Here is a 24,653-nt window from a genome sequence, read left to right as displayed (position 1 = left end):
CGAGACAACAAACACCCTCTGACACCCTCTGTCAGCTGAAAAGAAATTACACATTTGCATGGCTTTTACAACAAATTGATGGTATAAAACTTCAATAAAGGCGAATTTGCCGATAAATTTAAGGATAGATACACTGACTGTTATGAGGATGGTTGACAAACCAGAGGGCCCCTGGTTTTCCAATCTATCACCAATAACAGGTATAAGTGCTAAAGTGATTAAAATTAAACCGAAGTGAGGACACTTCTAATAATCACTAGGACATTTAAATTTGACAAATACCATCAATTGTGTTCAAGCCCCCCCACACGCACATAAACACACACACACACACACACACACACACACACACACACACACACACACACACACACACACACACACACACACACACACACACACACACACACACACACACACACCACACAACATACACACACAAACACACACATTATTATAGATATACCTTCATAATTATGGTTAAATAATGTGATTACTATCATGTATGACAAATATCTTCACGTTTTTTTCATTTTGAAAATGAATGTCATTTATTTGAATGTATTGTCATGATGATATGTTTTATGATGCATACTGCCTGTTATACTGTTTTAATAAGTTGCACTGACCTTTTGATAGCTTTACCTTGAGTAATTCAAACCAAGAATATTTAATATTCTCCCTATCATTATACCCTATCTCAGTGGTGACAAAGACTTATCTGTTTTTGATTGGACCATTTAAACAGATTGAAAGAGACCTGAGACCAGTTGTACGACTCGCACTTGCTGACTTTTATGTTTTGATCATATATTTTATGCTTAACCTCATGACTTTCTCCAATGCAGAATGACACAAGTTCATAACTGTTCAATCGCTGAGCCATCAAGTTGCTGTTTAGGTGTCCGAGAGAAGGCAGTGTATACACACTGTAGACCCCCACATGCCGATGTCTGCATATCTGGAGATAACCAGATTCATCAGAAGAAGCAGACTATGAGAAGCCCACACGACGTGGACACTTTTGTCAGGGGAAGGACACAGTGGAAGCTATGAAGGCCTGTATGGACTGAATGAGCAGTGCATTCGGGTCAGGCTCATCAAAAGAGGTGAAAACGAGCCTGGACCTGTTTAGCTACCTGCTGAACACGACTTACAACTGATAATGCTGCAGAGACTGTCTTGAATTGCCCCTGAACGACCTCAACAAGGATACATAGTGACCCCATGGACACATTTATATCTGACCCACGGGATCAAATGGGGGTTATCTGTAAGAATTGAAATATTGCAAATATTCTGATGTCTTTGACAATTCAAAACATGAGCTGAAAACAGAGACTGGTAACTTCACAACTCAGCAAGGGGAATGCGGGAAAAACCAGTTCCTGCTGCATTTGCATCTGAGTCTGCTTCATCCCCCCAACTCACACATATGGTCATTTCAATGTTTGAATGTTCTAGAATTAACCAAACTGACTTTAACTATCATGTTTGATATCATTTGAAATGTCTCAGTGCGATTGGTACAATGGTCTCATTCTCTCAGAAATAGACATAATCAGAACAATAAATATATAACTTCAGGCATCTTTTGATCCACTGTGAGGGGTGTGACACTAAGTGTGAATGCCTTTTGTTATACATTCACACCCCCTTCCTTGAGGGAATTCTTGGATTATTTAAGGTAAGGCCTAAGAAGGACTCAGGGCGATTCTGCCTAACCAGATCAGCCCATAACATGGGGTCTGCCCCATGTTATGTATATTTCAAAGTCAGGAATGCATCTTTTTCATCTTGGATTTATCTTTGATAATTTGATGTTTTGTATTGATCATTTATGAATTGACTGATTGAATTGGCATAATACATTTACCTGACTAATAAATTGTTATGTTTTGAATGATTCAAACAGAGTTCGTGTTATTATCTTTAGTAGATTGTGGTAATTTCATAGCACCACAAGCCCCTGTTCAGGTTAGTAGCGGACTAGAACACGGTAGACGGAGCATTGCGGCACGTTACACGATGTCTCTAGAGCTCCGACTAACAAATTGGCATTTATTCATGTATACTTAGGCTGTAAAAGGATATCTAAGGGGATAGTCCTTCACCCGATAAACTTTTAATACTATTTAGATAGTATAGTGATTATTCAAAGTTACTACTAGTTTAAGTACGACTGGTCTGCTTAATTCTATAGTAATGATCGTTATATGACTAAATAGCTCTGTCTGATTTAGGAGGTAGCAGACCTATGGGGACCGCATAAAAAATATCCTAATCTGAGTAAGTAGGGTTCTGCCTTTTTAGGATAGCGGTCAATCGCCCCTGTTTAGTGACCAAGACTGACATGCTTGTGCTTAAGAAATTGTATACTCGGCCGGTACAAGATTCAGGATGTTATAGAGATCCCAATGAACGAGAATAACATAAAATGATGAACCGAAGAGAATATTCAATCATAATCTAAAATAATGTGAAAGGAAACAAAATAATCTTATCAATGTTTTATAATTGGAGTCAGATAAAACGAGGATAAACATATTAATATTCTAAACCATCTCATACTAAAATTGGAGTCAGATATGAGTTAAGTTTAATATAAATCAACATTGTGCACTGGAAAGACCGAACATGCAGTGAACCTTCATCCACCATTGGATACCGTCATTGGACCAACTCGCTGGACCCTACACGAGTATCATGCGATTAGTAGAAAACAGTGGTTATGGATTAGTAACAAGCCCAAACATATTTTTAAAATCTATTTTTGTATCTCATATATTGTTCTTTGGATATTAATTTGACAGATAATCTCTGTACTCATATGATGAGCCAATGATGAGTCAAATCATTATGATCACCTGCCTTATATGCGGATATTTACAACATCCGATAGATACCCAAATAGATTGAAATCTAGTGAATCTAGAAGTCAGGGCAACACTATAAACTCTTCAACACATACTTCAAACTAATCCTGTAGAACATGTAAGATCATTTCCACCAAGAAACACCATTGTGATGAACCAGAACTTTGTTTGCAACAATAGTGGTTTTCAAACTAGAAATTGTTAAACTTGGGATATCCTAATTCCTTGACAGATAGATTATGTGGCTATCTGTAATCACTCTCACACTGCTCATACTATACCTGGGGTTAATAAATAATCCTGGGTGGTCATTAACAGATGTTTCACATTGTACATCCCTAAAACCTGATTTAACATGCTTATCTGCACATTTACATCGTCATTGTCACAGAATGGACAAAGAGCAGAAAACTGTCTTTTGACATTTCTTACTTTTAAAGTTTTTATTTAATGTTACCTCTCACTGGCTACTGTTTACACAACTTAATGAGTATCATTATGTGATGTAAACCTCGCTGCTCAATTTCTGATTGGCTGTCTCTGTTGCTAAGCATTCAGTACAACAAGCAAACACAGCTGCGTTTCACACACACAAACTCTGGACTGAAAGGGGTTTCATAACCATGGGTAAAATGCGGTGCTAACATATTCCAAATTACAGGTGTGAAACATGCCTTTATTTTGAATTAAAAGCAGTGTTTAAAATGATGATAACCCATGGTTAATTAATAATAATAATAATAATTCCTTTTATATAGCGCTTTTCTAGACACTCAAAGCATTTTACACATTGGGGGGAATCTCCTCATTCACCACCAGTGTGTAGCATCCACCTGGATGACGAAACGGCTGCCATATTGCGCCAGTCCGCACACCACACACTAGCTAATTTGTAGGAAAACCCTGATGTTTGAACACCCCTGACATACATGATGCCATTTCTTCCAGTACAATAATTAAAATACAAATAGTATAGCCCTTGAAACTTGGGTGCAAATTTGGCCAGGATGTTGGGGTTAAACCCCTACTTTTTTTTGAAGGACATCCTGGGATTTTTTTAACAAGTCAGTACCTCAGTCCCCTTAACTATACTGGGGCGTAAGGACCCACACAGACCGCAGGTTGAGTGCCCTCTGCTGGCCTCACTAACACCACCTAGCTTCCCCATGTGGTCTCCCATCCATGTTCTGATTGGGCACTACACTGCTTAGCTTCAGGGGGTGAACATGTGAGAGTTGCAGAGAGCTAGCTGCTGGTTAAGTTTAAGTATACCCATGGTAAAGTATGGTTAGGATTAGTAGACCTCCAAAGTAGAGATGTGGAGGGTTCGCTTTCTGATTTACAAAAATCAAACACATTTTATTAAACTATAGGAATCATTTTGTTCATAATTAAAAGAACAAAAATCTATAGTAGTTAATATTTACAACAAAAACAACCAAAGCAGGCAAATAAAAATCCAATCCTAAAGCCTTTTGGATTTTTCCATTATATTGAGACCCCATAGGGTGATTACTTTAGATCAGGGGTGTCAAACTCTCTTCCTGGAGGGCCGCAGCCCTGCACAGTTTAGTTCCAACCCTGCTCCAACACATTTCCCTCTAGGTTTCAAACAAGCCTGAAGGACTCAAATTAGCTTGATTATGTGTGTTTAATTAGGGTTGGAACTAAACTGCGCAGAGCTGTGGCTCTCCAGGAACTGAGTTTGACACATGTGCATTAGGTTATCTGCATTGCAAGCCCATCAGTTGCAGCAAATCAATTTTATGGCACCATGTCAAACTTGATTTTGGTAATGATCCCGAAAATTAAATCAAGAATAGACTTGCTGTGCACCAAACATTGTGCCCATCTATCTAATTAGGTGAGGTAAATTAATAAATTAGTATAAAATATTTGCTTGTTAAACAGTTGCCGTTTTTGTATTGTCAATATGCTTACATTAATATAGGCCTATTGTTGGTGAGTGTGCATATATATAACCACCTTCGATGATGTTGTGGGGTCATGAGACACTGGCATTGATATTTTTTGGGGGTGGTGAGTTAAAATGTTTGAAAACTCCTGACATACATGATCTGTGATGGATTTCTTCCATTACAATAATTAAAATACAAATAGTATAGCCTTTAAACCTTGGGTGCCCAAGACCTTGTGGCCAGTTCATGGTTTGTCACACATACCAGAAGCAACTATTACCACCAAAATCAAATTTTTATCATTTTCAAAAAAAAAAAAGAAAAAGATAGACTTGTTGATAGTGTCTTCATTCAATTCATAGATTTACAAAGTTTCAAAGCATCCAGCCAATCAGAGTGAGGCTTGTGATTCTTAAAAGATATTAGCACTTTTTAGTACAATATGCAATAGTCAGGATACTCACAAGGTAAAACATTGGAGTAGCGGTTCTTTGCCTTGTTTTCAATAGCCAGGGCAGCAGCCTTTGACTGTTGTGTTCCAACAGATTTTAACTCCTGCAACAGCACAGCACTTTAGTCATGACTTTGAAAACACTGTCCGAATGTATAAATTAAACTATGTAGTTAGCCATATGCTTAATTAATAATATTACTACAGAAAATATTGATTATATTAAAATGACGTTAAAAATACCTCATACTCCTCAGCAAATCCACAGTTGGAATCAGCACTGTTCCGTTTAAAATACTCTTCATAATCTTCTACTTTCAAAGCATTCTTGCTGTATATCATAAAATAAAGCGTGAAGAATAAAACAATTACATAGAAAATATTATAATATTTATTATATATATGTGGATTCATAATCAAATTTACTCACGTTTGATCACTGCAAATGGAAAAAAAATAAGTGTTAATGATTAACATTAACACAATTTCTAGTTTATCAACTACAAATTCAAATATAAACATATCAAACATAGTTACCGAATCATGTGAACAGGGATGTCGGGATATTGTTTTTTGGATTGTCTGAAACAGAGTTATAAAGGTAATAATAAAATACATTTGTATTATTCTGTATTTACAGTCAGTGGTATGAAATGTATTATCCTCGACATACTAAAAAATATATTAAATATATTTAACAAAAATTTGAAGTGATTTAAAATTGAACTTAAGTATTTCAAAGGACAACTGCTTAATAAAATATAAAGGATTAAAAAGTATTTAATCATACTCTAATGCAATGTAAGATAAATATCAAAAAGTAATCGGTAAGACAGACATACAGAGGTTTGGTTGAAGACGTTTTGGTTTTTATTATTTAAAAAAAAAAAATATATATATATATATATATATATATATATATATATATATATTTATTTATTTATTTATTTATTTTCATAGCTCTATGACAAACTGAAACTATGTATAAAAGCAAACAGTATTTGATACCTTTCAATAGATTTATTCAATTATCACTTCTCTGATGATACAGAAAACTCACCTTCTTGAATAGAAAAAGACAAATAAAATGATGGCGGCGATGAGACAGATCAGGGTCAGAACTATGCCAACAATCATCCCAGTGTTGTTAGTGCTGGTGGGCCCTGCTTCTACATCTGAATATGGCAAAAGTATTGAATATGTTAATATAAAGTAATTCAGTCACCACTAATTCCATTTTATATGATTCCATATTATTCCATTACATATTATACACTGGTATAAAATACACCCAGTAAAAAAATGCTGGGATTTTGTGTTGGGACAACATAAAGGAATCAAGTTTAACCAGGTTTACCCTACACATTTAAGTTCCTTGAATGTAAAATAATTAGGTTGTCCCCCTAACAAAACTCAAAAATTGTGTTGTTTCAGCTCATTTTAAATAAGTAGTTTGAATGAACAGCAAATGTTATTTTTTTAATGGAATTATAATTTTCTGTTCATTTTTCTGGGTTAGATAGAAGTTCCCTATGTAATGTGTTTGTGCAATTACTGATTATATTATTGATATCAGATAAATTCAGGAAAATACATAGTGTTATTGTGTACTGTCTGTGTGGATGATTAATAAGAGGACAGATTTTGTGATCGTACATACCGGTAAGTACAGTCAAGAAGACAAGTTCGCTTTTTATGCCTCCAGTAACAGCACTGACATGAATTTCATATTTGGTTGCAGGCATGAGATCAGTGATTACATAGAAAGTCTCATTAGTTCTTCTGTCTGTGCTTCTCTGTACACTCCACTCAACTAAATAATAATCTATTGGTCCACTTGGTGCGTTCCAATGCAGAGTCACAGATGATGTGGTGACTTTAGACGCCGTGAGATTGCTCACCACATTTGGCTCTGTGTGGGAAAGAAAAGAGTAAACATATGTGTTAGTGAATGGAGGAAAGGAACCAGCTGAAGAAATTATACAATTATGATGTGTCGCTATGAGGGCCTTCCTGTAGGCTGCTTCGAACCGATATTTAGTAACTGTCATCAGCTAGAACAGTGTTTTTTTTTAACAGGCGGGCCCAATATCCACAATTTTGAGTAGGTTTTGATGTGTTTGTGTTAGGGTTGGGCTGATAGACAATGCCATTATCCATTGCCTTTGGCCAAGACAACACGATGCTGAGCCGGCATCGCCGATCCTCCGAAGCGCCCTTGTCGCAAAACCGCTCGCGAAAAATACACAATTGAGCCCCGTTTACACTATTTCGCCTTAGTTTTAAAATGCCATTTTAAATTGAAAATAATCCACATCCACATCGTTTTTCACCAAGCATTTCTGAACAACCCTCGATCCGCTAAAAATGCACATCACGTGACCACGCACACACACACAGGGACAGCCACACACACTGTCATGCACTCGCCTGAGCTCCAGAGAGCAGTGCACAGTTTATCAAGGGTGTACCGCTGGATACTATAGTTGTTATACATGATATTTAATTCATTTTGTCTCTATCTAACGACTCTTCACTCTTTTGAATCTATCAGATACCGTTTCAGCGTCAGTACACCGCTTCAGTCTTTCACTTTCACAATTGTACTTGTTAATTTTAGTGAAAACCTCAGAAACTGTTGGTTGTGCACCTTTTTTACCGACCAACCTCCAGCGGAAAAAAGTGATTAACAGTTGGTAATTTGTGTGCAACTTATCTTTATTTATTTATGATTTGTTTATGGGTAAAACAAAGACCATGCGGGTCAGGTAGTTTAAAGGGTAGGCTACAAATAATTAAATCCATATAAATTAATTAATTATTCTTAAATAATTAATTCACCTCCGCCCATGACGACGATGGTCGACTTCGCCCAACCCTAGTTTGTGTGATGCATAACTTTGATTTTGAACGGTGTGTTAGAGCCGTTGACATTTCTGTCAGATGTACTTCAAGTGCGAGAGAAACATTCTCCTAATTCCTTGCATGTTTCACATAATCAATCCAGTAGGTGGGATTGGTCAACAGCAATATTAGTTAACAGACCTTAGCAAAAAAAAATTAGATAAACTATTTCTGTCACGACCACTCTCGGGATTGAGTATGTATATGCCAATGTTGATGCCTTAGGTCTTGGCAGAATAGATCTGCTATGCTGCTGCTGCTTCTCCTGCAGCTTTGATCATTATGGCAGAGTATGACCTGCTACTGTATGTATATTCACAGACATCCCATCTGAGAATATAACATATTGCTGCTGCAAACATAATATACAGTTGAAGTCAGAATTATTAGATCCCTTTGGATTATTTTTTCTTTTTTTTTTAAATGATGTTTAACAGAGCAAGGAAATTTTCACAGTATGTCTGATAATATTTTTTCTTCTGGAGAAAGTCTTTATTTTATTTCAGCTAGAATAAAATCAATTGAATTTTTTTATGAACCATTTTAAGGTCATAATTATAGGCCCCTTTAAGCTATATATGTTTTGATAGTCTCCAGAACAAACCATCGTTATACAATAACTTGCCTAATTACCCTAACCTGCCAAGTTAACTTAATTAACCTGGTTAAGCCTTAAATGTCACTTAAGGCTGAATAGAAGTGTCTTGAAAAAATATCTATTCAAATATTGTTTACTGTCATCATGATAGAACAAATAAATCAGTTATTAGAAATGAGTTATTGAAACTATTATGTTTAGAAATGGGTTAAAAACTTCTCTTTGTTAAACAGAAGTTGGGAAAAAAATAAACAGGGGGCTGATAATTCTGACTTCAACTGTATATATAAGGCGCATAGCAGATTTAAACACACTGCAGCATAGCAGCGTAGAACGACACAGCATTTAAAATGCTAAGAAGCAAGCTCATTGGCTGCTGAGGCGACAGCAACCGATCTCCTCCGCCAAATAGTTAGAGATAGAGGAGTAGATTAGGTGATCTATCAGACTGTGCACGCATAAAGTTTCATAGCAGAAATTGTACTATTTCAAAGCTTTGCAAATGTGATATTCTTTTAACACATCAAGCTGTGAACCGGAAGTTTGGAGCAGCATCCTTATGCATAAATGCAGATCCTAATGTCTAATTTTGCTTTCTATTATAAAGGTCAGAGGTTTGAAAGTATATGAACATAAGACCTCAGTCATTTTCTTGTATGAAACAGTTCTTGTGCTTTTAGGAAGTGTACATTTTATTTTTGAAATACTGTTATACCATATATTTTTCTTTATCTCTGTAGACATAAAAAAGTTGTGTTTTTTTACACATTCATTTATCATCCTCAGGATTGGGCTTAATTATTATCGGTGTTAAACAGACTGCATTTATCATAGCAGTACATAGAATTTTTGATTTAATGGCTAATTTGTAAAAAATTGTACAATCTCATTCATATATTTTTCTATGATTGGCTCATCTCTCAAGGGTTCTAGGGGGAACAGTTCCTTTTACAAATAGCATGTTTTCATGTAAATGGAACCAAATGAATTTGTATGAATTAGCCACTTTTCTGATAATACGTCAAATATTTTTTTATCACAGTGTTATTTTCATAGTCAAACAATTATTTAATATATCATTCATAACAAGAGCTTCAAGTAGAGAAAGAAGTGTAAAAGAAAAATGACAAATGAATGAGTGATTGCACTTGCTAAATGTTGGCTAAATGAGTATTTGTTAGTTATAGTAGCTGGACGAAAAAAAAAAAACATGACAAAGCCATATGGACTAGAATAAATAAGTTGTTTGAACAATTGTTGGGTCAACTAAGGTAGGATTGTTGAACAGACTTAAAAAAATGCAAGTTGACATTAATAGAAGTTGAAAATGAAGTTAGCGCATGTGTGATGTGTGTAAAAATAACAGATATGGCATTTTATTGGAGATATACACTCACTGGCCACTTTATTAGGTTCACCTGTCCAACTGCTCTTTAATGAAAATTTCTCAGCCAATCACATGGCAGCAACGCAATGCACTTAGGCGTGTAGACATGGTCAAGACAATCTGCTGCAGTTCAAACCGAGCATCAGAATGGGGAAGAAAGGTGATTTAAGTGACTTTGAACATAGCATGGTTGTTGGTGCCCGACGGGCTGGTCTGAGTATTTCATAAACTGCTCAACTATGGGGATTTTCACTCACAACCATCTCTATGCTTTACAGAGAATGGTTCGAAAAAGAGAAAATATCCAGTGATTGGCAGTTGTGTGGGCGCAAATGCCTTGTTGATGCCTGAGGTTAGAAGACAATGGCCAGACTGGCCTCTAGCTGATATAAAGGCAACAGTAACTCAAATAACCACTCGTTACAACCGAGGAGCGCACAACACATCCAACTATGAGGCGGATGGGCTACAGCAGCAGAGGACCACACCGGGTGCCACTCCTTTCAGTCAACAACAGGAAACTGAGGCTACAATTTGCACAGGCTGACCAAAATTGCTCAATAAAAGATTGGAAAAATGTTGCATGGATTTCTGCTGTGGCATTCAAATGGTAGGGTCAGAATTTGGCATCAACAACATGAAAGCATGGATCCATTATTAAATTGAGCATTGTGTCAACACGACAGCCTACCTGAGTATTATTGCTAACCATGTCCATCTCTTTATGACCACAGTGTACCCATCTTCTGATGGCTACTTCCAGCAGAATAACGCGTCATGTCATAAAGTGTAAATCATATCAGACTAGTTTCTTGAACATGACAATGAAATCACTGTACTTAAATGGCCTCCACAGTCATAAGACCTCAATCTATTAGAGCACCATTATCCTATAAGGAATAAAGAATACGAATTTATTCAATCTATTAGAGCACCTTTGGGACGTGGTCATGGTCATGGTCGTGTGTCATGGATGTGCAGCGACAAATCTGCAGCAACTGTTAGATGCTATCATGTCAACCTGGATCAAAATCTCTAAAGAATATTTTCAGTTACTTGTTGAATCTATGCCACGAAGGATTAAGGCAGTTTTGAAGGCAAAAGGGGGGTCCAACCCATTACTAGTAAGGTGTACCTAAAAAAGTGGCCGGTGAGTGTATACAGTATTACTAAACCAAAACTACAGATCTGCAATTCTATTAGCTAACATCTCATATGGGAATTTGAGGAAATGAAATAGCAAACAAACTAGCAATAGAAGCTTTAAATCTTAATGAAAAATTTTGAGTTGAGTCAACAACTTGGTTTGAAAGTTGAGTCAACTCAAAGTTATGCAGCAAATTGCCTTATTATTTTGAGTTGAGTCAACTATACAGTGCATGGACTTGGGGACAGGGAAACATTCAACAGCATTTATACAGTAAGTTAGATTCATAATTACAAAGCATGCTATTTTACATACTTGTAAAACTTGAGATGCAGACAGGATCACTTTCTACTGAGAGTTGATTTACGGCAGTGATGCAAAATGTGTAATTGACTCCAGCAGCCAGATTAGTGACCCAATAGAAAAGGGCAGTTGTATTTGTCCCATTTCGCTGTGTTCCACCATCAGTCCAGTTAAGTTTATAGTAAGCTGTATCTTTATCTATCGCTTGCCATGTCAAGTTTACAGATGATGTAGTGATATCAGAGACTGTAAACTTCCAGTTCAGATCTGGCTCTGTGTGATAGAGAGAAAAACAAATCATGAATGTGTATTTTAAAACATATTAATAATAATAAATAAACATACAGGACACGTGCAGAAATAAATGCAGTTTGTTATCTAAATTAACAAGCAACAGACTGACAGGGAAGTAAACATGAGTTGGGTTCTATGTGCAGCTTTATTGGAAGTAACACACTGTAAAGCTCAAGTGGGATCAAACACCAGCAAGGGGATTTTAATGTCAAGCACAAGAGTTTTTGGAAATGGAGTCCGAATTAGAACAGCAGGGACCAAATTAAAAACTTTGGATTAGTGAAGTTTATCTCTAAGCTAATTTCGAGAGGAGCACGTGCTTATGATTGCTTGCGGCCAGTCCCGCATTATTCAATTTATGATTCACCAATCAGACGATTCTTGGCCACTGTAAATACCCCAAGTTCCATATCACAGCCATTTCCGTTTTGAAGAATCCCACTTTCCACCCCTACTCCTCCTTTCCTAGATGGGTGGCATAGTGGTTAGCTCTGTTGCCTTACAGCAAGAATGTCAGTCGTTCTAGTCCTTACCAAGCGAGCCGGCATTTCTGTGTGGTGTTTACACGTTCTCCTCGTGCTCACATGGGTTTTCTTCAGGTTCCTTGGTTTTCTCTCACGGTCCAAAAACATGCAACTTAAGTTAATGGACTAATCCAAATCAGCACCATAGACATGCTCCTAGTAAGTAGTTATGTCTTAAGAGCAATCACTATCTCTTCATAAGCTTCTACAGCAGGGGAGTTCTCGGACCTAGCTGAGCTCAAACTCCCCTCTTGCCTTGCAAACGGGAGGGAGCCCCGGGCTCGACAATCTTATGAGCTAAGTGCTCTCTCCCGGGACAGCATGCCAAACATGCTTTATAATCAATCATTAGCTAAGTGTGAACTCTTGAATAATAATTTATTTAGCAGGTGCTTTTTTACAAAGCAACTTACCTGTGAGGATACAAAAGCACTTCAAATTATCAGAAAGCGCCAATATATAAATGCCATGACGCGTTTAAGTTTAGAATTTTTTTTTTTTTTTTATAACTAGTATTACCTAAACATACAGGAGCTTAGACAGACTTCTGAAAGAGCTCTGGTGGCAACTAGGGGAATATTTGTTCACTTTGATTCTAACTTCTCAACTTCTCACTAGAAAATCAAATCAAAAAAGTCTTGATGTGAACAATGAATTCACATAAAAATCTTTTTTTAATACCTTTTTACTTAAAGTCTAACCATTTGTTTCCGTTCTGTGTTTTTTTTTTTTTTTTTTTGTCAGCTTGGGTGCTATATATATATATATATATATATATATATATATAGTTGAAGTCCGAATTATTAGCCCCCCTGTTTATTTTTTTCCCCAATTTCTGTTTAACAGAGAGAAGATTTTTTTCAACACGTTTCTAATCATGATAGTTTTAATAACTCATCTCTAATCTCTGATTTATTTTATCTTTGCCATGATGACAGTAAATAATATTTTACTAGATATTTTTCAAGACACTTCTATAGAACTTAAAGTGACATTTAAAGGCTTAACGAGGTTAATTAGGTTACTGGGCAGGTTAGAGTAATTAGGCAAGTAATTGTATAATGATGGTTTGTTCTGAAGACTATCGGAAAAAAAGTTAGCTTAAAGGGGCTAATAATTTTGTCCTTAAAATGGTGTTAAAAAAAAAACTGCTTTTATTCTAGCCGAAATAAAACAAACAAGACTTTCTCAAGAAGAAAAAAATATTATCAGACATACTGTGAAAATTTCCTTGCTCTGTTAAACATCCTTTGGGAAATATTAAAAAAATTAAAGGGAGGCTAATAATTCTGACTTTAACTGTATATATATATATATATATATATATATATATATATATATATATATATATATATATATATATATATATATATATATATATATATATATATATATATATATATATATATAAATTTTTCTTGTCGGCTAAGTCCCTTTACTAATCCAGGGTCTCCACAGTGGAATGAACCGCCAACCCATCCAGCAAGCCTTTATGCAGCGGATGCCCTTCCAGCTGCAACTTATCCTTGGGAAACATCCACACACACATTTACACACACACTACGGACAATTTTGCCTACCCAATTCACCTGTACCGCATGTCTTTGGACTGTGGGGGAAACCGGAGCACCCGGAGGAAACCCACGCGAACATAAGGAGAACATGCAAACTTCACACAGAAACGCCAACTGAGCCGAGGCTTGAACCAGCGACCCAGTATTAATAATAAAATTGGTGTGTACCAATTTAATGTCTGTAAATATGCCCAGGGCAGAAAAAACAGTAAAGATTTAAAATACTCACTTGGTGTTGTTGTTGGAGATGTTTGATTAGAGTCTGTAGTGGCAGCGGCTGTTCAGTTCGTAAACAACAAGATCATAATTTTATAGCATTTGTTGACAATTTAAAGACATTTGTGCATAAAATAGAATGCTGCACTCAAGAAATGTTGACACAAATGTAAAACACACACATATATATATATATATATATATATATATATATATAGCTTTTGCTGTTGTTTGAGTTTGGGTTGAAGAAGATGTACTGGTACAGGGTGTTATTTTAAGGGTGCTATTTTAAAAAAACAGAAATAATGTCAGTAATATGCACTGACTTATCGCAGGTTTGATAATAGAAGGTATGACTAACTGCACTGAGTACAAAAGTAGTTTGAAATGCAAATTATGCATTTAAATAATTGTAAAAATTGTGAAGCTTTTTTTTCCAATGCTGTTTTCTTAAAGAAGAGACATATTTGCTGCACTTGACTCAAGAATTTATTTTTATTTTTTGCCTTCGGGCTCCCAAAGTTAAAATTTAAAATGCATAATAATTTAATATAATCACTCCTACTCTGCAAAAACACGCTTTTCTTACTTTGTTTCTAGTCCAAATATCTAAAAAAAAAAATAATAATTAAATGAAGAAGCATGAGGAAAGCCAAAAAAAAGTAAGAGCTTTTCCTTAAAACAAGCAAAATAATCAAGTTTTTCCAGCTGATAAAATATTATTTTGCTCAGCCCATTGATAGATTATTTTGCTTGTTTTAGAGAAAAACGTAATTCTGACATACACTCACTGGCCATTTTATTAGGTACAACTGTCCAACTTATGTTAACGCAAATTTCTAATAAGCCAATCACATGGCAGCAACTTAATGCATTTAGGCATGTATACATGGTCAAAATGATCTGCTGAAGTTCAAATTGAGCATCAGAATGGGTAAAAAAGGTAATTTATGTGACTTTGAACGTGGGATGGTTGTTGGTGCCAGACAGACTGGTCTGAGTATTTCAGAAACTGCTGATCAACTGGGATTTTCACACACAACCATGTCTAGGGTTTACAGAAAGTGGCCCGAAAAAGAGAAAATATGTGTCTGTGCCTGTGGGTGCAAATTCCTTGTTGATGTCAGAGGAGAATGACCAGACAGGTTCGAGCTGATAGAAAGGCAACAGAAACTCAAATAACCACTCGTTAAAACCGAGGTATGCAGAAGAGCATCTCTGAACGCACAACATGTTCAACCTTGAGATGGATGGGATACAGCAGCAGAAGACCACACAGGGTGCCACTCCTGTCAGCTAAGAACAGGAAACTGAGAACATAATTTGCACAGGCTCACCAAAATTGGACAATAGAAGATTGGAAAAATGTTGCCTGGTCTGATGAGTCTCGATTTCTGCTGCAACATTCGAATAATAGGGTCAGAATTTGCGTGACACAACATGAAAGCATGGATCCCTCCTGCCTTGTATCAAGTTCAGGCTGGTGGTGGTGCTGTAATGGTGTAGGGGGTATTTTCTTGGCACACTTTGGGCCCATTAGTACCAATTGAGCATCGTATCAATACCACAGCCTACCTGAGTTTTGTTGCTGACCATGTTCATCCCTTTATGACCACAGTGTACCCATCTTCTGATGGCTACTTCCAGCAGGAGAACACGCCATGTCATACATCTCAGACTGGTTCCTTGATCATGACAATGTACTCAAATGGCCTCCACAGTCTACAGATCGCAATCCAATAGAGTGGTTCAATGAAAGATTCACACCATGAATGTGTAGCCGACAAATCTGCAGCAACTGTGATACTTTCATGTCAATATGGACCAAAATCTCTGAGAAATATTTCCAATACCTTGTTGATTCTATGCCATGAATGATTAAGACAGTTCTGAAGGCAAAAGTGGGTCCAACACGGTACTAGTTAGGACTGTACCTAATAAAGTGGCCAGTGAATGTACATTTCTTAAAGAAGGATGATACGTTTTGCTTGTCTAGTAAATGCTTCTTGCTCTAAGAATTTTTTTATATTTTGGACTAGAAACAAGACAAATAGTAACAAGCATTTTTTAGTGTTAAAACAGACATTAGTGGTGCACATTTGGCATCTTCCAATGTTTAAGACAGAAAAACAAAAAGGAAAACTAGCAGTGACACTTTTAATGTATAAAAATAAAATGTTATTTTGTGAATAAGAGGTGACAAAATACAGCATTGACGACACCTTGACAAAATTTTAATAGACCACAAAACTATTATGCAGTGCCAGAACAGACCTTTAAACTGATATATGTAATTTATTGCATGTACTGCACTCCTTTTCACAGGATAAATCCACAAGCAAAACTCATGGAGTAGCAGAAGCTATGTTTTTGAATCTAGTTATTGCCGTAGCAGAGCAGAATGCAGACAGAAGTTAGCTTTAATATTTAATATTATAATTTAATTTAATATTAAAATAATATTTTAGTATCGCAAAAAAAGTTGTGAGAATAAAGCTGCGTTTTCATCCAATGAGTCAAAGAGAACAAAATTGTCACTTTCTGATTATCTGGCCGTCAAATATTAAAAGTAAAAACGGAATTTGTTGCGGTAGGAGAAGCTGCGTGAATCTTCATTTAATAAATGACTTGTGCCTTAGTAGACAATGCAGACACGCCAGCCTGAGTTCAGTCGTATGAAAATGTCGTATGAAAATAGTTCAGATAAGTACTCATAACTTTGACACTATACTAGGATAAATAGAGTTTGCAATTTCCCTATATTCCCCTTTTAAAGCGCATCTGGACAATATTAACACCACTTTAGTTTTCTTGTATTTTGTTATGTTAATCAATCAAACAGTGACCAGTCATTTAAGATTAATTTGACAGATAGCATTACATACTTATTTTTACATGATTTTTATAAAAATTGCTTTGTGTTTTTGTGGTAATTCCTTTTGGCCATGATATTCATTTAGTGTAAAGTCTGATATTGTAAAAGTATTGAGAAATAAAAATAGGATCAACAGCACCACGACAATTGTTTTACATAATATTGGCAGAATAAAAATACTCACTTGTAGAAGCTGATGTTGTAGACACAGTTGTAGGAGTGTGTGTTGTGGAAGTGGCTGCTGGGACATTTTGAAGAATTAACAAATAGAATCACAAGATTCTGAATATTTCTTCACATTCTTACACTTTCACATAATAAAATTCTGCATTGTATTTAAAAGGTGACACACGCACACACACACTATATTGCAAAAAGCTGAAATATGCAATTACGCTAAAAATAGAAAACAATTAAGTCATATTTAAATGTTTAAAAAGAACACATTGGTGAAAATGGTCTGTCAGTTAAAAAACTATTTTCATTTTGTGGAAATTAAAAAAACGCAGCACATTTTATTTATCAGAGAAGTAAAGTTTTGTGAATGTTGTTTACTTTATGAGCTTTATTAAACTTACTAAAGCTCAAAGATGTTTAATAATCAGAGTTTATAAAAAAATGTACGATTTTAAAAAGAAGGCATGGCACCCAACCCCACCCCTAACCCTAACCGTCACTGGGGGATGAGCAAATCGTACTAAATTGTACAAATTAGATCGTACAAATTCATTCGAGTTAGCCACTAAATCAAAAAGTTAGGAATTGGCGTGAGATTGCGTTGGACACGCAATGAACGTGTGGTGGCGTTTGAAGGCCTCAGACATGGAGCACAGAAGGTCTTGACAGTTCTGGAGGTAATTAATAATATAATAACACTAAAATTGGTATTTTAGAACAACCAAAACAACAGCTCAGCCTGCTGGTTTGTCCAATAACAAGTTTTTATCATCACATGATCTCTTCAACAAAATCACAACTTTTTTTAATGCACATACTGGAACTTGTGAGGTAAAAGTGTTTCTATTGTAGTTTATGCGTTTTTTTTTTCTTATCGAATGAAAAGTTTATCCTACTCAGTTATGCACGCATGTTTTTTATGCGCATTTTCAAAATTGATGATTTTCATCAACCTTTTTTCAGCGCATATCCAAAATGCTTATAAAAATAGGTGGATGGAGAAATAGCTATTGTTTGACTGATGATAAACGCAGTACACAATTGCAACAATATATTCTATTTAAGTCATTAAGGGTTTATCACTATAATTTGATAAGTCGCAGCTATTAGAAAGATGTATATAATACTATAAAACAGTTTACCTGAATTTGTCAAAAGTAGCCACATTAGTTCACAGAAATAGTTCAGATAAGTACTCCTAACTTTGACACTATACTAGGATAAATCGAGTTCACAATTTCCCTATATTCCCCTTTTAAAGCACATCTGGACAATATTAACACCACTTTAGTTTTCTTGTATTTTGTTATGTTAATCATATAAAAAGTGACCAGTCACTTAAGATTAATTTGACATAATCTTTTTTAATTTTTTATATAAATTGCTTTGTGTTTTTGTGGTAATTTCTTTTGCGCATGATATTCATTTAGTGAAAAGTCTGATATTGTAAAAGTATTGAGAAATCAAAATAGGATCAACAGCATCACAGCAATTGTTTTACATAATATTGGCAGAATAAAAATACTCACTTGTAGAAGCTGATGTTGTAGACACAGTTGAAGGAGTGTGTGTTGTGAAAGTGGCTGCTGGGACATTTTGAAGAATTAACAAATAGAATCACAAGATTCTGAATATTTCTTCACATTCTTACACTTTCACATAATAAAATTCTGCATTGTATTTAAAAGCTGACACACGCACACACACACACTATATTGCAAAAAGCTGAAATATGCAATTACGCCAAAAATAGAAAACAATTAAGTCATATTTAAATGTTTAAAAGAACAAATTGGTGAAAATGGTCTGTCAGTTAAAAAACTATTTTCATTTTGTGGAAATTAAAAAACGCAGAACATTTTTTGTGCATGTTTACTTTATGAGCTTTATTAAACTTACTAAAGCCCAAAGATGTTTAATAATCAGAGTTTATTATAATTGTGCATGATAACAATGCAAACAAAAACAAAGCACGGCACCTTAAATAAATGTGCATATTGTGCATTGATCACTGTAATATTAGCCTTTCTTTAATGCAATAACAGTGATTGTACAATAATGAGACAAACAAAACAGGATTTTCCAGCACCTCCATTAAACATTTAATTACAATTGTCCATATAAAAATTAACAAATTGCATGAAGTGAATCGATTTGTAAATGAAAGAAATAATTGCCGTTTTGAAAATAGACTTGACCAGGTTGTACGAGATGCAGAATCAGACACTCAAGACTTACACACGCATATTTATTGAAAGGGGAAGAAAAACCTATTTGTGACTTGTGTAAGAATATTTTGACGATAAAAAATATTTTATTAGAATATGCTTTTTTAAATTATACTAGAGAACGTTTTTGTTCAGGAAATATTTTGAGTGAAATGTTTGAAAAGGTGCCTTCTGGAGCATTTTTAGAATATTTATCTTTAATCAAACTAAAAGATTTTATATGACTCTTTTCAGTGTTGTTGCTACTTGTATACTTTTTGTTGTTTTTTTTACAACGTATGTTTGTTAAGAAACTAATTTGATGTCATGATTATATATTGTATATTTATTAGTAGATGTTTTTGCCATGAATATAGCCAATGCTGCTGATATGGCATTAAAACCTAAATAAATAAATAAATAAATAAATAAATAAATGTACAATTAAAATGGTCACACAATATTCAGAAAATAAAAATACTCACTTGAAGAAGCAGATGATGGCATTGGAGGAGTGTATGTTGTGGCAGTGGCTGCTGGGAAATTTGAAAATTAAAGACATAGAATCGCAAGTTTCTAAAAATTTCTTCATATGATAACAGAAACAGTATCAGAATCCATCCATCCATCCATCCATCCATCCATCCATTCATCTATCCATCCGATTTCTTTAAGTTCCAGGTATCTAATGGTAATTTTATGTAATACATTGATATAAACACTTACTCGAAGACACTGATGTTTGAGTTGAACCTGATGTTTGAGTTGAGCCTGATGTTTGAGTTGAGCCTGATGTTTGAGTTGAGCCTGATGTTTGAGTTGAACCTGATGTTTGAGTTGAGCCTGATGTTTGAGCTGAACCTGATGTTTGAATTGAGCCTGATGTTTGGGTTGAGCCTGATGTTTGGGTTGAGCTTGATGTTTGGGTTGAGCTTGATGTTTGGGTTGAGCCTGATGTTTGAGTTGAGCCTGATGTTTGGGTTGAGCTTGATGTTTGGGTTGAGCCTGATGTTTGAGTTGAGCCTGATGTTTGGGTTGAACCTGATGTTTGGGTTGAGCCTGATGTTTGGGTTGAAGAGTCTGTTGTTTCAGTGGCTGGTGGCACATTTTAGATCAAGCAATATAATTAAAATTTTCTTAATATTTCTTAACATGCTTGTAAAAAACATTACGGCATACAATGAAATTGAATGTTCATTTAAATACACTTAATATATAATATAAACATTAGACAGAACTGTAAACTAAATATTTTTTATATTACAGAAGGTGCTTTATACTTTGGGAGTGATTTGAAATACCTGAAACAGCAATTATTATAAATTCTAAATTAACACTGAAATACCAAAACTTTTGTACGAGGAACTACTTTCTTTCGCCATTCATTCACATATGCAGCTGACGTCAGAACAGCAGAAAATGTTGCAGTCAAACTTTATTTTGCTGGTCTCTTTGTTGAATTTAAGTTGCATTGCATCTACATGCTGACTAATTCTCATTAGATTATATGTAGACTGTTAGATTGTGGTTAGTGTAAGTTGACATCTACTTGCAAAGTTTTTTTACAGTCAGTTAAGTTTCTGTTGAAGGAGCAGTATCAACAAATTTTAAGCAGTGAGTCTACTAATACTCAAATGGACCATTAAAATAGTGTTAACACCATTGCTACTTCACAATTGTCACTTTAAAATTAGTATTTAAATGATTCTCTAGCATCATTTCTAACATTAAAGTGATGACAAAGCAGGTAATTTTGCTCAAATTTTAAGATTATAAGGCTGAACAGCATAAAAATGCCATCAGTCTACAGAGAAATCTCCCCGTATTTCTCTGTTGCAATTGGGATATCACAATAATTAACCCTGAAAAAGCCAGAGCAGCGCAAACAACACCAGATTACTGTTGTGTTTGCGATAAGGAAAACGCTAAAAACGTGCGGGCATTTCTTCTTTTTTTTTACTGAACTAGTCTGCAGTAATGAAAACAGGAGACTCATTAGAAACAAACAGATGGCCAACCAAAAAGTTATTCAGGGTTATACAAAGAGTGGCCTACACAAAATATATGCATTCCTGATAAGAGTCCCATTTCACACTTAATATACTACAGTTACTATGGTATAAATACAGCACTGCAACATAATAAAGAGAGAGATCGACTTAGGAAATAACTTACAAATTTTATAATGATTTGATCAACTTTAAAATTACATTAGGTTTTCTCCTCTAAGGGCTTATTATGTGGTTTATGTCGCCATTTTAAAATAGGCACTACCCTCATAAATAAACTGCAAAGTTGCAATCTTAACAACATTCTTGCTTAAAAAGTCTCAAAAGTACATGATGTTGCCCAACAGCTGCAATATTTGCCAAACTGTAGTGAGTCTATTGATCTGCTGTCACTCTATATGGGCAAAGTAATACAAAAGGGTGAGGAGGCTGTAGGAGTTCAGGTGTTGCAGAATATCACACTCCTATCAGACAAATCAGATTCGAAAACCAGACAGAGCTGTTGTATAAATGTATATATAAATTACTCACATGTAGGTCCTGTTGATTGAGTTGTATGAGAACTTGTAATGGTATGGGATGCTGAAATATTTAGGTAGAAAGAGACAGAAAATAATACTTAAAATGACAATTTCTACATTAAATAAGTAATAATGGAATAACACATAACTTTAACCGTAAACTGTGTAAAAAAATAGCTTTTTCTAATAAAAATTTTGTGAAAACGAGTAAAGATTGGTAAAAGTTTTATTTTTCTTGTTTTTTAGTCATGTACTTTTTTTTGTGACTAAGTACAAACACAATAAGGGTCCAACAACTTTACCGCTTGGACCTTTAATTATAATTTTCAATCGAACTGTTCACACAATATTCCACTCATAAAAATGCTTACTTGATGTTGGAGTTGATGTTTGAGAGTCAGTTGAAGTGTAGTCTGTCGTGTCAGTGCCTGTGTGATTTTTAACAAAGAAGAAAAAGATTAACTTAATAGAATAGAAATTTAAGTTTTCAAAAGCATTTTTACCGTACAACACAATTCTTAAAAAAGAAAGGTTAGTAGGTGATTTGTAATAAACAAAGTAGATTATTTATTACAACCCCAAATCAGAAAAAGTTAATACAATATGGAAAAGGCAAATAAAAAAAAGAAAGTAGTGATTTTAAAATTTGATTTGACTGGCATTTCATTGCAGACAATATGAACACAAAACAGGTGATGTCAACTGGTGATTGTAATTATGATTTGGTACAAAAGCAGCATGCAAGAAAGGTCTAGTCCTTTAGGAGCAAAGATGGGCCATGGATCACCAGTTTGCCAACAAAAATGTGAGAAAAATATTAAAATGTTTAAAAACAATATCCCTAAAAGAAAGATAGGAAACTGGATATTTCATTTTCAACACTGGATAACATCATTAAACATCTCAAGTAATCTATAGGAATTTCAGAGCATAAAGGACAAAGGCGCGATCCTAAGCTGAGAAACTAAAACCTCCAATCCCTCAGGCTGCACTGCATCGAGAATTGTCAATAATCTATTAGCAATATCACCACATGGGCTCAGGACTACTATGTCAAGTACCTTAGGACTAACCTTTGTCAAGTACCACAATACGTAGTTACATCACAAATGGCAGTTAAAACTATAATGTGCCAAGAGGATGCCCTTGGTTAACAGCGTTTAGAAGCATCGTCAACTTTTCAGGGCTAGTGACGGGTAGAACATTACAAAGTGCAAAGTTATTGTGGTTAAATGAATCAGTATTTCATGTATTTTGGGGAGAAATTGGATGCTGTGTGTTTTCAACCAAAGAAAAAAAAGATCATCCAGACTGTTACCAGCAACAAGTTCAAAAGCCAGGGTCTGTCATGGTATGGGGTTGTGCAGTCAAGAAAACATCTTTTCTTAGGACGCTGATGCATATGTCAGCAAGACAAGGCAAAACGCTATTCTGCACACATTACAAAGTACTGGCTGTGGAGGAAGAGGATGCAGGTACTTGACTGGTCTGCCTGCAGTCCTGACCTGTCTCCAATAGAAATTGTGTGGTGGGTTTTGAAGCATAAAGTGTGACAACGAAGACCCTGTACTGTTGCCCAACTTAAGACTTGTTTGCAGGAAGAATGGGACAAAATGACACCTAAAACACTTCATCGTTTGGTGTCTTCAATTTCTAAACATCTTTTAAGTGTTGTGAAGAGGAATGGAACTTTTTTTTTCACAAAGTGGTAACTGCTTAACTGTTCCAATTTTTTTTTTAATGTGTTTTAAGAACCAAAATTGGAATATGTGTTTATTTTCAAAACATAAACATATTTTCTGCCATGAAATACAAGTCAATTTAGAAATCACTTCTTTGTTTTTTTTATTATTATTTGTGTTTTCCATACTGTCCCAACTTTTTTTGATTTGGGGTTGTAATATAGAAATAGTAAAACTCCTTCATAAAATGTTTAGACAACTCATACATATTACTCATATTACTTACTTGAATAGGCTGTTGTTTGAGAAGTAGTTGACGAGCCTGTACTGGTATGAGATGCTGAAGTGTACAAAAAATAGAAAAAATACAAGAAGTATATTTTTAAATAATAATTCATAGCTTAAAATAACATTTTAAATGCAATGAAGTGCTGTTTCACAAGGTCTGTCAAAATAATTACACATTAATCTAACAGTTAACAGCAAGTTCCCCTTCGGGGGGAACTTCAGCACTATAAGTGGATTTGATTGTAAAATCCACGCATTGGGAGGTTCGGTTCAGAAGCTACTCGTCTGAAAGAGTATTGAACGGGCCAATTAAGAATGAATTGGCAGCGCAAGCCTGCGCAGGTGAGCGGCATAAGCAATCAACTGAGTATATAAGCTCACCTGGCGCCAGCAGACGCTATCCTTTTCGCTTCAGAGACTTTCTGATCGAGTCGATGAGGGTTCCTCCTGCTGTGACCAGCGATTCTGAGCGAACGAGAGCATTCTCCCGGTCCAGAGTGTGTACACGCAGTGGCAGACGGTCGAGCTGGGTTTCTCCCTTGCCTGGCGTTCTTTGGGTCCGGTCCTCCAGAGCGGTGCGTATAAAGTTGCAAACTTCACAGAAAGAGCAACACAGTCGTGCAGCACGTCCTTATCAGGACGGCGCTCCGACTGTGCGTTTCTGGATGCGGTGGTTTCCTGTCCTCGGATGATGGGCGCGG

The 24,653-nt window shown here is 35.4% G+C and overlaps 1 protein-coding gene across 1 annotated transcript in view; it reads right to left on the bottom strand.

The window, feature by feature from the left end:
* Nucleotides 1-24,653, bottom strand: part of ptprjb.1 (protein tyrosine phosphatase receptor type Jb, tandem duplicate 1) — a 180,342-nt gene that overhangs the window by 10,728 nt on the left and 144,961 nt on the right. The window contains exons 200-213 of the mRNA XM_073943145.1: nt 23,951-24,004; nt 22,354-22,410; nt 21,993-22,043; nt 20,179-20,547; nt 19,938-19,988; nt 18,775-18,831; nt 17,253-17,309; nt 14,207-14,254; nt 11,598-11,858; nt 6,907-7,158; nt 6,307-6,421; nt 5,784-5,828; nt 5,490-5,577; nt 5,260-5,350 (exon numbers count right to left, since the gene is read on the bottom strand). Of these exons, the coding sequence (XP_073799246.1) occupies nt 5,260-5,350; nt 5,490-5,577; nt 5,784-5,828; nt 6,307-6,421; nt 6,907-7,158; nt 11,598-11,858; nt 14,207-14,254; nt 17,253-17,309; nt 18,775-18,831; nt 19,938-19,988; nt 20,179-20,547; nt 21,993-22,043; nt 22,354-22,410; nt 23,951-24,004 (1,596 nt within the window). The remainder of the gene's footprint in view (nt 1-5,259; nt 5,351-5,489; nt 5,578-5,783; nt 5,829-6,306; nt 6,422-6,906; nt 7,159-11,597; nt 11,859-14,206; nt 14,255-17,252; nt 17,310-18,774; nt 18,832-19,937; nt 19,989-20,178; nt 20,548-21,992; nt 22,044-22,353; nt 22,411-23,950; nt 24,005-24,653) is intronic.

Source organism: Danio rerio, chromosome 25 (genome assembly GCF_049306965.1).
Source record: "Danio rerio strain Tuebingen ecotype United States chromosome 25, GRCz12tu, whole genome shotgun sequence".
NCBI classification, from domain to species: domain Eukaryota; kingdom Metazoa; phylum Chordata; class Actinopteri; order Cypriniformes; family Danionidae; genus Danio; species Danio rerio.
The sequence above is the reverse complement of the archived record's forward strand: the minus strand, read 5'-3'. Positions and strand labels throughout refer to the sequence as shown.